The 11,472-nt window shown below is 57.0% G+C and overlaps 2 protein-coding genes across 4 annotated transcripts in view; one reads left to right on the top strand and one right to left on the bottom strand.

The window, feature by feature from the left end:
* ELOF1 (elongation factor 1 homolog) overlaps positions 1 to 3,037 on the top strand; it is a 5,994-nt gene extending 2,957 nt beyond the window's left edge. For 2 of the 3 annotated variants that reach the window (XM_011380336.2, XM_011380335.2), the window contains exons 2-4: positions 838 to 971; positions 1,097 to 1,167; positions 1,404 to 2,082. In XM_011380336.2, the coding sequence (XP_011378638.1) occupies positions 856 to 971; positions 1,097 to 1,167; positions 1,404 to 1,468 (252 nt within the window). In that variant the 5' untranslated portion in view covers positions 838 to 855 and the 3' untranslated portion in view covers positions 1,469 to 2,082. Of the gene's footprint in view, positions 1 to 837; positions 972 to 1,096; positions 1,168 to 1,403; positions 2,083 to 2,747 lie in introns of those variants that run through there. The other variant, XM_023523388.1, reaches the window with a different exon arrangement.
* A 1,967-nt stretch (positions 3,038 to 5,004) lies between these two features.
* On the bottom strand, positions 5,005 to 10,955 carry CNN1 (calponin 1). The gene is made up of 7 exons (XM_011380333.2): positions 10,726 to 10,955; positions 8,655 to 8,776; positions 6,987 to 7,053; positions 6,751 to 6,888; positions 6,457 to 6,567; positions 5,845 to 5,991; positions 5,005 to 5,764 (listed from the first exon to the last, which is right to left on the bottom strand). Exons 1-7 carry the CDS (start codon positions 10,786 to 10,788, stop codon positions 5,519 to 5,521), a joined length of 894 nt encoding a protein of 297 aa, XP_011378635.1. The 5' UTR covers positions 10,789 to 10,955; the 3' UTR covers positions 5,005 to 5,518.
* Positions 10,956 to 11,472: the final 517 nt, after the last annotated feature.

Genomic DNA, 11,472 nt, shown 5'->3' with positions numbered 1-11,472 from the left:
GCCCTGTCCTGGTTCTGACGTCATCCTCATCCAGACTTTTGGCTCATGCTCTTTAGTCCCTTAAGAACACAAAATGATTTTGTTGTTGCTCTCCCCACAGCATCCAGGATCCATCAAAACATTTGAAAACCTCATGCCTGCTCCCTTTTCACCCTGCCTCTCTCCCCAACCTGCATGGTCCCCAAATGCCGGCCAGGCCCTCAGATACCTGCCCCTCAGCCTTGCATGTGGCATTTCTCTGCTTGAAACGCTTGTCCCTGCTTCTTTGCCCAGCAGCCCCTGATCTTCGGAGAGGCTGCCCAGGGGGCCCATCCAGAGGCTCTGTCAGATCCATTGAGTGTCATTCCTTCTGGGTGGCACTTGCATGTCCTTTGACAAGGGAGCAACCGCTCTTAAAATCACTGGCTCCCAAGCACTTAGGCTCTGCCCAGCTCTGGGCAACTGGCCTGCCCCAGAGTCCCTTATGTTATCCTCACCAGAACAGTGGCTTCCTGTGAAGGTGCTGCAGCGGATGGGTCAGACACTATGCAGGCATTTGTAATTTGTCATGTCAGCCCCTCTGAGGTAGCAATCTCATTTCTATAGATAAGGAGAGGCACAGAGAGATTAAGTGACCTACTCAGAGTGATGCAGTAAGTTGAAGGCCAGGATTAGAACCCAGAGCCTGCTCCTACCCCTTCCACCCAGAGTGCACTGGGATTGTCCACTGTGCCCAGAGGATGCCATCATGGAAATCCTCCCATCACTGTGGGTCATCTTCCCAGCCTGCTTCCTAGAGCATCTGGAGGGCCTCGTGGGTCCCATAACTCACTGACTTCTGCACCCATCTCCCCACAGGTTCACCCTCCCACAGACATGGGGCGCAGAAAGTCAAAACGGAAGCCACCCCCGAAAAAGAAGATGACAGGCACCCTAGAAACCCAGTTCACTTGCCCCTTCTGCAACCATGAGAAATCTTGTGACGTGAAAATGTGAGTTGGGGGTGGGGGGCAGAATCCCTCCTCGCGGGGCTTCCCTTCCCCTCCATCAGTCAGAAAGTGGCTCCCTCGTAGACACAGGCCTCTTCACTCACCAGTCCCTCCATCTGCTGTTCCAGGGACCGTGCCCGTAACACTGGAGTCATCTCTTGTACTGTGTGCCTAGAGGAATTCCAGACACCCATCACATGTATCCTTGGGAAACTGGCTTTTGTTCACGGGGTAGGGATAGGGGTGGGGTGGTCAGAACTGCTCTGCCCAGGGTGGGCTGCCCAAGGGTAAGGGGCTAGAATCCAGCCCATGCACCTCTGGCCCTGCTTTGTGGCCACCCATAGTGCACAGGGCAGGGGTCTAGCTGACACCACCATGAGGTGTATACAGGAAAGGGTCTGATGCCTGTGGTTGCCCTTGACCTCAGCTGCTCAGATCTGTCAGAACCAGTGGACGTGTATAGTGATTGGATAGACGCCTGCGAGGCAGCCAATCAGTAGCAACACAGAGGGCCCACCCCCTTGGCATCCCTGCTGCTGTGGATTTGTCCGCTGGGTACCAATCCAGAGACATTCCTGGGGTCAAGGGTGTGGGTCCAGGGCCCTTGAAGCCCTCTTTGCATGTGTGCATGTGTGGAGCAGGTGTGGGTGTGAATGTGTGACTGCAAATGTGGCTGTGGGGGTATGCTTATGGGCCGGGGGTGAAGTTGAGGGGTTGCTGGGCCCTGGGGACCTGAGCTGCCTCCCTTGGCTCTGAAAGCCTTTGACTTGCTCCCTCCTCTGGCCCCTGACCCCTCTGGCTCTGGGGCCCTGGTTCATCCAGGGGCCAGATCCTGACATCCTGAGTGAGGGCAAGCCCCACAGAGACAGCCTCGGTACTCTCCAGACTCCTCACCCACCCACCCACCACCTTGCCGGTCTGAACTGGATTGCCTACCCTCGTTCCCTGCCTTCCAAGACCTATGGCCTGGAATGCAAAGCCCAGGATCCAAGGCTTGTGGCTGGGCCCTGGCAGGGTGGCCCTGTTCACGTTTACTTGGTTTTATAGAGGAGGGAGGGGCTGGGGCCAGGACAACTGTTGGTCAGTAGCCCTTAAATAAAGCAGCCAATGCAAACTTCCTGCTCTCTGATTTCCGGTCAGCCCCAAGGACTCAATGAAGGGGGAGGGAGTGACTGACCTTGTGGGCTAAAACTGTCCAACGTTTGTCCACTCGACAAGCATTCAGGGTGAAACCAGGACAGTGCTGGGTGCAAGGGACACCAATGATGCCATAGACATCTGGGCATACGTTTAGTCCCAATGAGAAACAGGATGACAAATCCTTGGGGGGAGAGGTCAGGGAAGGCTTCCTGGCTTGGAGGAGGTAACACTCAAGGGCCACCCTGTGCCAGACACTGCTCTCAGGCTTACCTGCCTTACCACCACATCCCAACAGCTGCCCTGTGAGGCAGGTGCTCAGAGAGGAGCAAACCGGCCAGAGATGGAGGTCCCACAGCCAGAAGGCAGCATAGCTGGGCCTTGAACCTGGGAGACCTGGCTTCCCAGCCCAGGGTCCAGGCTGAGGGAACAGCTCGTGGCTTCCTGGGGACTGGGGGCGCTGGGAGCTCTGAAGAAGAGTAAGAGTCCACAAAAGGGGCCTTTGTGCAGGTGTGGTGAGGAGTCTCAAAGGCTGAAGGTGGTACCAGAGGCAGGTGTGTGCTGCAATAAATATTGGTCTTTGTCCCTGGTTCCTGGCACAGAGTTCCTAAAACCCTTGGAATTTCCTAAGCCATCACCCAGGATGGGGCTAGTCACCAGAAAGACCAAGCAAGTACTGAGTGGGAACTCAAAGCCATACCCACCGACCTCTGGGAATGCAAGGGGGCAGCTCCAGATTAAGCTCTCTTATAAACGTCAACAAGATTTGATGAGCTTCTGGGTTGATAAGCACGAGGAGGTGCTGGGAGTGATGGCTCAGAGGGAGCATAGAAGCCCCGTACCCCTTGCCATGCCTTGCCCGACATCTTTCCATCTGGCTGTTTCTTTTATAATAAACCACTGATCTAATAAAATGTTTCTGAGTTCTGTGATCCACTCTTGTAAATCAAACCCAAGGAAGGGGTCGTGAGAAAACCTGATCTATTGCCAGTTGGTCAGAAGCACAGGTGACAACCTGGACTTGCAAGTGGCAGCTGAAGTGAGGGAGGGGCCATCTTGTAAGACCAACCCTTTATGCTGTGGGATCTGATGCTATCTCCAGGTAGATGGTGTCAAAAAAAGAAAGCTTGATAATGTTGGAAAAAACACTCCTCTGAACGTGGCTGAGGGTGAGCACCTGGGCACTGCCTGGTGGCCTCAGATGGTCTCATGGGTATGGAGATGTGGGGCAGACGCATCTTCCCCACTGGGCCTTGTGAGGCTGGGCAGCTGTGGACCTGTGCTTTGGATTTATCATTGGTACAGTGGGAAGATGACAGAACTTTCTTCCTGGGGCCATGCTGAGATGGAGGTGCCGACCGTGGTGCTTGGCACAGTTTGAGCGACTGGGACACAGGTAGCAAAGGATATGAGCAGCCGAGGAAGAGACTGAGCTTGCTGAAAGCCCTGACCACCGGGCCAGCCTCTGGGTCTAGCACGTGCCCCTGCAGGTCCATCTGCCCTGACATGCCCCTTCCTGGTGCTCCACCTCCTCCTCCCAAGGTCCCAGGTAGGGTACTCTGGCCCAGACAGGAGCCAGCAGACATGGGCAGTGGTGGATGGGCCTGGGTTGGGGGAGGTTGCCTCCGATGTCCAGGGGAAGGGGGCTCATTCCTCTGGCTTTCAGGGCCCGCCCACCCCAGTCTCACAGGCCAAGTGCTAATATGGTGCTGTTTTCCTAGGAGGCAGGGCCTGGGGCCAGCATGGATCCTCAGCACAGCCTGGGAGAGCAGGACTCACAGTAGCCTGGCCAAGAGCGCCTGGAATCCAGTTTACGAGGCCCCAGGGGCTATGTGTGTCTGTGCATAGCACTGTGTGGGTCTTCTGGTGTCTGTCTCTGCAGGTCCCCATGTTCCAGCCTCGTCCCCTTCCCTGGGGAGGGAAGGGGAGAAGGCTGCTCTGTGACCCCTGCATGGCTGCATCCTCTCCTTGGAACCTTGACAGTTTAGTGGCTTGTAAGAGGGATGGCTGGGGCCCATATCATGGAAGAACAGGGTCCCCTCTTAAACGTAGGGAGATTTGGGGCCCTGTCCACAGATCACTAGGGTCTTGGAATGGCAGGCGAGACTCTGGATGAGCCCTAAGGGGAAAGCAGAGTAAGTGGGCACACGAGGCAGCCATGCCTTGCAGACTCAGCCACTCTGTGCCAATCGGTAAAGGACCATCGCCCTGGGCCCCCGAAGTGCCCATCCTACCCCACTGCCCTGTCCCCTCCCCCACCAAACTCCACTCCAGGACTAAAGGGTTCCCTCTGCCCACAGGGACCTCCAGGACCCTGTTTATTATTCATTCTCTTTGGTTAGTGCCACATGTCATCCCATCTGGAGCCATTATTTAAGTTTCCTCATGGTCCCGTTCTCACTGTACCCACTTTCCAGATGGAAAACGCAGAGAGAAGGGAAGTTACTTGCCCAGGGTCATCTGGTCCCATCTAGCCTATCCCAGCACTTGGGCTCTTTCTTACTGCAACCCACAGGCCCCCTGGAAGGTACATAGGTACTGAGCATGTGCGTGTGTTGTGTACATGTGTGAGGATGTGTTATGTATCTTTATGTGGGAATGTGTGCTGCATGTGTGTGAGTATCTGTGTGCCTAAGGCTGCAGAGAGCATGTGCACACCATACTCACCAAGTGGTGTGTGTGTGTGGATTTTGTGTGTGAGTGTGTGCGGATTTTGTGTGTGAGTGTGTGCCTATCCTCGGTCCAGCTGAGTGGCTGTGAACTCTGTGTGTATTTCAGGGTGTGTGTGTGTGTGCTTGTGCAGATGTGTGTGCGGGAGATGGAGCATATCTGAGCAAGGCCGTCTGTGCATGTGCAAAAGCCATGCGGGCTCCGGGACAGAGCACCCTGAGTCCTCAGGTGATTTTACAGCCATTTATTGTGCTCCAGTGAAATAGAAAAAGAAAGTGCTCGCGTTACAAACGCCGCCATCACATCCACGTATGCCAGTTGCTGCAAACCAAATCGCGTGTGTCCGCTGCGTCTCTGGGCATGCAGTTGGCTCCCACTGCGGGGATGGGATGAGGGAGGATCGAATCTGGGCTCTGGGGGCTTTGCTCGGGGGGCTTTTTGTCTTGGGGAGACCCACTTGTGAAGGAGTGGGGGGACAGCCGGGGTAGCTTTGCTCAGTGCATCCTTTGAGTGCTGTTGGGAACACCCGGCTTGATGTTGGACCCTGCAGTGCTCCAGGGAGGAGGGCTCCCTTCCCCCCACAGGCCCCCAGTTTGCTCCTCCCCCCCCCAGAATGCTAACCCTGTAGGCAGGTGCCAGGGGGCTGGAAGGCGCCATGCAGCGGCGGGGGTCAGCGAGCCGGGCTGGGCCCTGCTGAGAGCAGCAGCCAGCCTCCCTGGGGGAAAAGGCAGAGGCCCAGGGCCCTAGGCAGAGTTGTAGTAATTGTGTGGGTGGTGGTTGTGGGCAGGCTCGCCCAGCTCCGGGTACTCGGGCGTCAGGCAATACTTAGGATCATAGACCTGGCGTGGCAGCCCGTACACCGTCATGCCCCGCTGCGAGGCCCCCTTGTTGCTGCCCATCTGCAGGCTGACGTTGAGTGTGTCACAGTGCTCCATGCCCAGCCCCGGCTCGAAGATCTGCCGTTTAGTCCCAGGCGCAGTCATGCCAGCCTGCAGAAGGCAGTGTGGTCAGGCCATGGGCATGGCAAGGGGCAAGGGCCCGCCAGCCCACCCCGTGGCTCCCCACACACCTGGCTGGCTCCCTTGTTGGTACCCATCTGCAGGCTGATGGTTGCCTGGTCCAGGGGCTGGTCCGTGCCCAGCTTGGGGTCATAGAGGTGGCGCCGGGTACCATAGGCTGTCATGCCCTGCTGGCTGGCAAATTTGTTGGTGCCCATCTAGGAAGCCGGAAGGAGAGTCACATCGAGGGTTATAGAGCCTCGCCACGGACCCCAAGATATAGCAATGTCAGTGGACACTCACAGCCCTCTAACAAGGCACCGTTTCCACTCTCAGGCTACAGACTGGCAACTGAAGCCAAGAGAGTGGCTCAGAGCACTGGGGCCCCAACTTCCAGGGTCCCAGCCTGGCCACTCATCCCCTGCGTGATTCTGACCAGTGAGCTAGCTTCTCCAGTCCTGTTTCCTCATCTGTGTGAAGGATACGATGTTGACAGTACCCACCCTGTAGAGCTGTTGCAGGACTGAGTTAGGGTACGGAGTTAGAGCACAGTGCCTGGCATATAATTTAGTTAAGGCCAAATATGCTGTCTCCCAAAGCCTTCAGGGCCCGGGGTACCTTCCTGGTCTCCTTGACCTGCCTTGGCTCAGCAGCAGCAAGACCTGGTGAGGAAGGGGCAGTACCTGCAGCCCAATGATGTTCCGCCCTTCTCGTAGCTTCTCTGGCTCAAATTTCCGCTCCTGCTTCTCTGCGTACTTCACCCCCACATTCACCTTGTTTCCTTTTGTCTTGGCCTGGGGGAGAGTGAGGGGAGCAGGGACTGACGTGAGCCTCTGGGCTGCACTGTTCCCTCCCAGCACCTGCTCTCCCTCTCCCATCCACCCTGGGCTCTGGGATCCGAGTGGCCCCACTCAAATCCCAGCCAAGTCCACCAGCAGTCCCCCTGCCCCCCATGCCCGCCCTTGACCCACACTCACCATGCTGGCCAGGGCTAGGAGGGTAGACTGCACCTGGGTGTGGTTGGTGTTCTCAAACAGGTCGTTGGCCTCGAAGATGTCGTGGGGCTTCACCCCATACTTGGTGATGGCCTTGATGAAGTTGCCTATGTTCTCCAGCTGGAGGGGAGCAGGCAGTGGTGAGTAGTGGGGCGGGGGTGGGGGGCTTGGGGGACTGTAGCCAGGGATTGAAAGAGTTAAAAAGAGTCTGGGCTCACCTGGTGCCAATTTTGGGTCGACTCATTGACCTTCTTCACAGAGCCTGGCTGGAGCTTGTTGATGAACCTACAAGGAGTCGGGGGAGAAGGACAGACTCTCCTTCCTCTCACCTTAGGAAACCCACTCTTCCAGAGGCGCAGGCACAGCCCTCAGACTTGCCCTGGACTCTCCTCTGCCTTCTCTCACCCCCACATCCTATCCCTCAGCAAGGCCTCTTGCTCTGCCTTCTGGAGACATCCAGGAGGCCACAGCTTCCCACCACCCTGCTACGAGCCCCAGCATCTCTGTCTCTTGGACTCTTGCAACGCCACCCCGTGGGCTCCTAGCTTCCGCTTCATCCCCTGCAGACCTTTCTGCATCTCACAGCTAGAATGGCCTTTTCAAAACAATACCAGTTACTCCCCACTTCAAAATGTTCCCAGAGTTTCCTAACTCCATAGCATCATTAAAAGGCCCCATGTCACCTGGTCCCCAGCTTACTCCCTCCACTCCCCGAATCACTCTGTGCCAGCCACTCCTCACTGTTCCCGGAACATGCAAGGCACATTCCCACCTCAGGGCCTTTGCACTGGCTGTCCCTTCTGCCTAGCCCGCTCTTCCCTCAGATGCCCACCCAGCTCCCTCCTTCACGTCAACCAAGGTTCTGTGCAAATGTTATGGCTTCAGAAAGAGCTCCCAGGCCACTGTCCAAAGCAGCAACACTTCACCGCACCCAGCTCCCACCATTCCCCGCCGACTCTTCTCCACAGCACTTCCCACCACAGGCAGGTGTGTGATTATTTCTTCGATTATTCCATCGGTCTCCCCCACTACGACTAAAGCTCCATGTGAGCTCCAAGGCTGTTTCCCGTCCACTATCCCCAGGGCCTAGACTTGGCACACGGCAGGAGCCCCATAAATGGACTGAGGGTGTGAGTGCCTGTGTACCCTTCAGGCCAAGCAGCCCTGTCTGAGGTGAGACACCAGGCTGTCCCGTATTCCTCATTCCCAGTGGATATGGTAGAACAAGATACCCTCCCCCCTCCCCTTTCGGGGTACCTAGGGCATGGTAAGGCTGCACCTTTAGGAACCTTTCCCAAGGGCACATTCTGGCCCTCACAGTCACCCTGCCCTGGGTCAGACTCAGAGGGGCAGACAGGACCCCCGCTGGGCTCAGGGCCCACCCAGCATTAGGGTTTCAGTTGTATCTGGAATCGGGGCTTGGGAGCTGTGAGGATTTGCATTTTCCTCAGCGATTTAAGTTCTGAGAAGAGTAGAAAGGGCCTACTCAGATTACATAGTACATCTCTCATGTCATCACGCCAGCAATGGGCAGCTGTTGTTGCCTGTTGTCTTTTATCTGTGACCGCTCTTTATTGGGACACTGGAGGCCATAAATGGGCCTATGTGTCTTATATGCATGGTGGTTAAGCGGCCAGAACCTGGAGTCATATCTGTTGGAACAGCGTGGGACTTTGGGTCATGCGTTTTACCTAACTGAGCCTGTTTTCTTTCCTGTTCAATGGGCACAGTGGTTATTTGCCACCTCAGAGGACTGTTTCAAGGTCTGAGATGTAAAGCGCCCAGCCCAGCTCATGGTCAGTTGATGAGTTGGTGGGGAGAGATGAGTACCCGGCCAGGTTGGGTGGCAGCCCTATGAGGGTCTGGGCCACCAGTGCTGCACTCACTCGCAAAGAATGATGCCGTCTTTGAGACCATCCATGAAGTTGTTGCCTATGCGACGACCTGTCACGCCCTCGATCCACTCTCGAAGCTCCTGTTCCCGCTGGAGGTCATACTTCTGGGCCAGCTGGTGGGGAGCGGTGGGGGAGCATGGAGATGATGGTGAGGATGGGGGTAGCTGCGGAGGCTTTGCTCCCTAAGCCTGATCTCCTTCCTAGTCCCTTCCCAACTAAGGCAATTCTGCCACAGCAGCCATGGTGCGGGGGAGGGGAGGCTGAGGGCCAGGACTGAGGTGGCACCTGCCCAGGGGGCCATTCCGGGCATTCTGAGGTTTGGCACCAGAGAATTTGGACAAGGGTGGGTGGAGAGGGGAATATCCTGAGCTGGGGGGAGGAGAGGTGGTACCTAGCCTCCTGGTTCCCCCTCCAAGCCAAACTTGGGGCTTGCTTCCCCTGGCCCTGCCTCCCTCCATCCCCCTACAGGAAGACTGGGCACCGCAGGCAAGGAAGATGCTTCTGAGTGCTGCCTGGAAGGGCACTGTTCGGTCTTGCATCTCAGGCTCTCAGATTCCAGGTCCTCATCTCTGGGGCTTCTCTCTAGCTGGGGGTCCAGGCTTGTCTTCGTCTTACTCTTGGCCCTGTGTGCTGTGTCTATCTGTCTCTCTCCCCACAACCCCAGCTATGTCTGTCTTCCCGTCTCCATCTCTGAGATTCTGGCTGAGGGTGGATGGGGCTCATGGCTGGTCTACCTGTGGGTCACCCTCGGGCTCAGACACCAGGTTCCTTGCCTCTGGTGGGAGTGGGGCTCGTCTGTCTCCCCCTCTGCCCCTCCATCCCTGTCTCAGTCTTATCTCGTTCGTGGTTTGCCCTCCCCCATCTGTCTCTCTCCCGTCTCAGGTTCCCAAAATCTCCGTTTCTCCAGAAACCTCCGCCCCCAGCCCAGACAGGCTCCCAGACGCTGGAAGACCCGGCTGTCCCTTCTCCTGTGGGAGGGGGAAGGGGAGGTGGAGGTGGGAGGGGGCAGCCCCCTCACCTGGCCCCAGCCCTGCCGTCCCCCTCCCCACCACTCCCCCTCCCCACGAGCACGACTTTATAAAGCAAACCGGCCCTTATATAGCGAGGCCCCACGGGCCGGGCTCCCCGAGGCCGCCTTATATGGCGCGGCGGCTCCGCTGGGCTCTGGGGGCCGGCGCTGGGGGGGGTGGGGGCAGTGCTGGGACGTGTCTCCAGCCCGAGCACCCGCCCCCCAACCTGCCCCCTCCTCCAGCTACTAGGATCCCCGACCCCGGTTGCCAATCCCAGCTCCCTACTTCCTAGCTGCGGGACCCTGGCAAAAGCCACCCTGCGACTTAGTGTTCCCTTCTGTCAAATGGGGCTGGGACTCCTCCCCTGCAGGCCTCATGGGAGCATTCCAGTGGGTTGGGGACATCGAGTGTGTGCCTTGGAGAAGCTGACTGCATTCTGATGTAGAGGAGGTGAGTGAAGGGTCCCAGCTCTGCGCTTCCCTTTTGCAGGACCCTAGCTACTTGCCTCTCCTCTCTGAACCTCAGTTTACCCACTCATAGCATGGAGGTGGTGTCTCAGTGTCTTCCTAATTCCAAAATTAGGAAACCCCTGCCCTGTCTCTAATGCCCACTCTCTGCCCTCCTCAGCTGCCTCCTTCTCGCATCACCATCTCCTGCATTTTCTGGGCCTTACCTCTCAGGAACCCCAGTTCTCAAGTGCTCCCCAACTTCTTTGTCAGGCTGGGGTAATGGGGAAGGTCAACAGGTTCTCCCCCAGACCCCCACGCAAACAAAGGGTTAACAAGGGATCCTGATCAAGTGGGGTCTTTGCAATGGAAGACCCCCTCTGTTTACCTGTGGCTGCTTGTGTGCCCCCCACTCCACCACCAACAATAGCTGAGGGTTCTGGGATGCTCAGGAGGGGGAAGAAGGCAGCCCCTATAGCATACTTGTCCCTCTTCCCTCTCAGGTCACATGGGATAAGCAGGAGGGGGTCCAGGGAACCCAAAGAGTGGGGCCTTTAGCCTGGCAGCGCAGTGTGGGCCAGACCAGGGGAGGCCCTCCAGCCCTACCTTGTTCTTGACCTCCGCTGACAACCCATAGGCAGGGCCTCTATTGAAATGAGCAGAGGACATGCTGGCCAGTGGTAGCAGTGGTCACGGTGGCTCTGAGGACCGAGGACCGCGGCAGCAGCTGAGACTCCGTCTGCACCCTCTTCCCTCCTCACACGTTTTTGAAGCTCCGGAGGCGGCCCGGGCCTTTTCCAAGGCTGTCCCATTGGTCACAGGAGCCTGCCAAGGGGCGGGGTGCCCCCACCTCAGCCAACCCCCCCTCGTGATGTCAGGGCCTTGGTATTGGGAGCTGATTGTGTCATTGTTTCCACCTAGGGGGGCGGCTTGGGTTATTCTTTGGTGGGGGTGGCCTTAGCCAGACAGAGACCAACCTTTCCCCACTTCTCCCCACCCCCCACTGTTCATTGAGGCTTTGGCTGAGTCTCCTTGTCTCTTTGTGTCTGTCTGAGGCTATCTATGTCTCTAAGTCCATCTCTGTGTCTCTCTCCAGCCTTGAGGCAGGACTGCCACACGTGGTAGTTTAAGGAGCACCACCGTAACTTTAACTCCAGACACTAACAGTCCATAACTCTAGGCAAGTCCCTTCTTCTCTCTGGGCTTCGTTTGCCACATCTGTAAAACAGGCTAATGATAAGTGCCTGCCTTGTGAGGGTGTTGTGAGGATCAGAAGAAAAATGGTCTGATCTTGGAAGCTAAGCAGGGTCAGGCCTGCTTAGTACTTGGATGGGAGACCACCTAGGAATGAAT

Source organism: Pteropus vampyrus, unplaced genomic scaffold (assembly GCF_000151845.1).
Source record: "Pteropus vampyrus isolate Shadow unplaced genomic scaffold, Pvam_2.0 Scaffold391, whole genome shotgun sequence".
NCBI classification, from domain to species: domain Eukaryota; kingdom Metazoa; phylum Chordata; class Mammalia; order Chiroptera; family Pteropodidae; genus Pteropus; species Pteropus vampyrus.
Note: the sequence above shows the minus strand (reverse complement) of the source record. Positions and strands in the feature narration are given on the sequence as shown.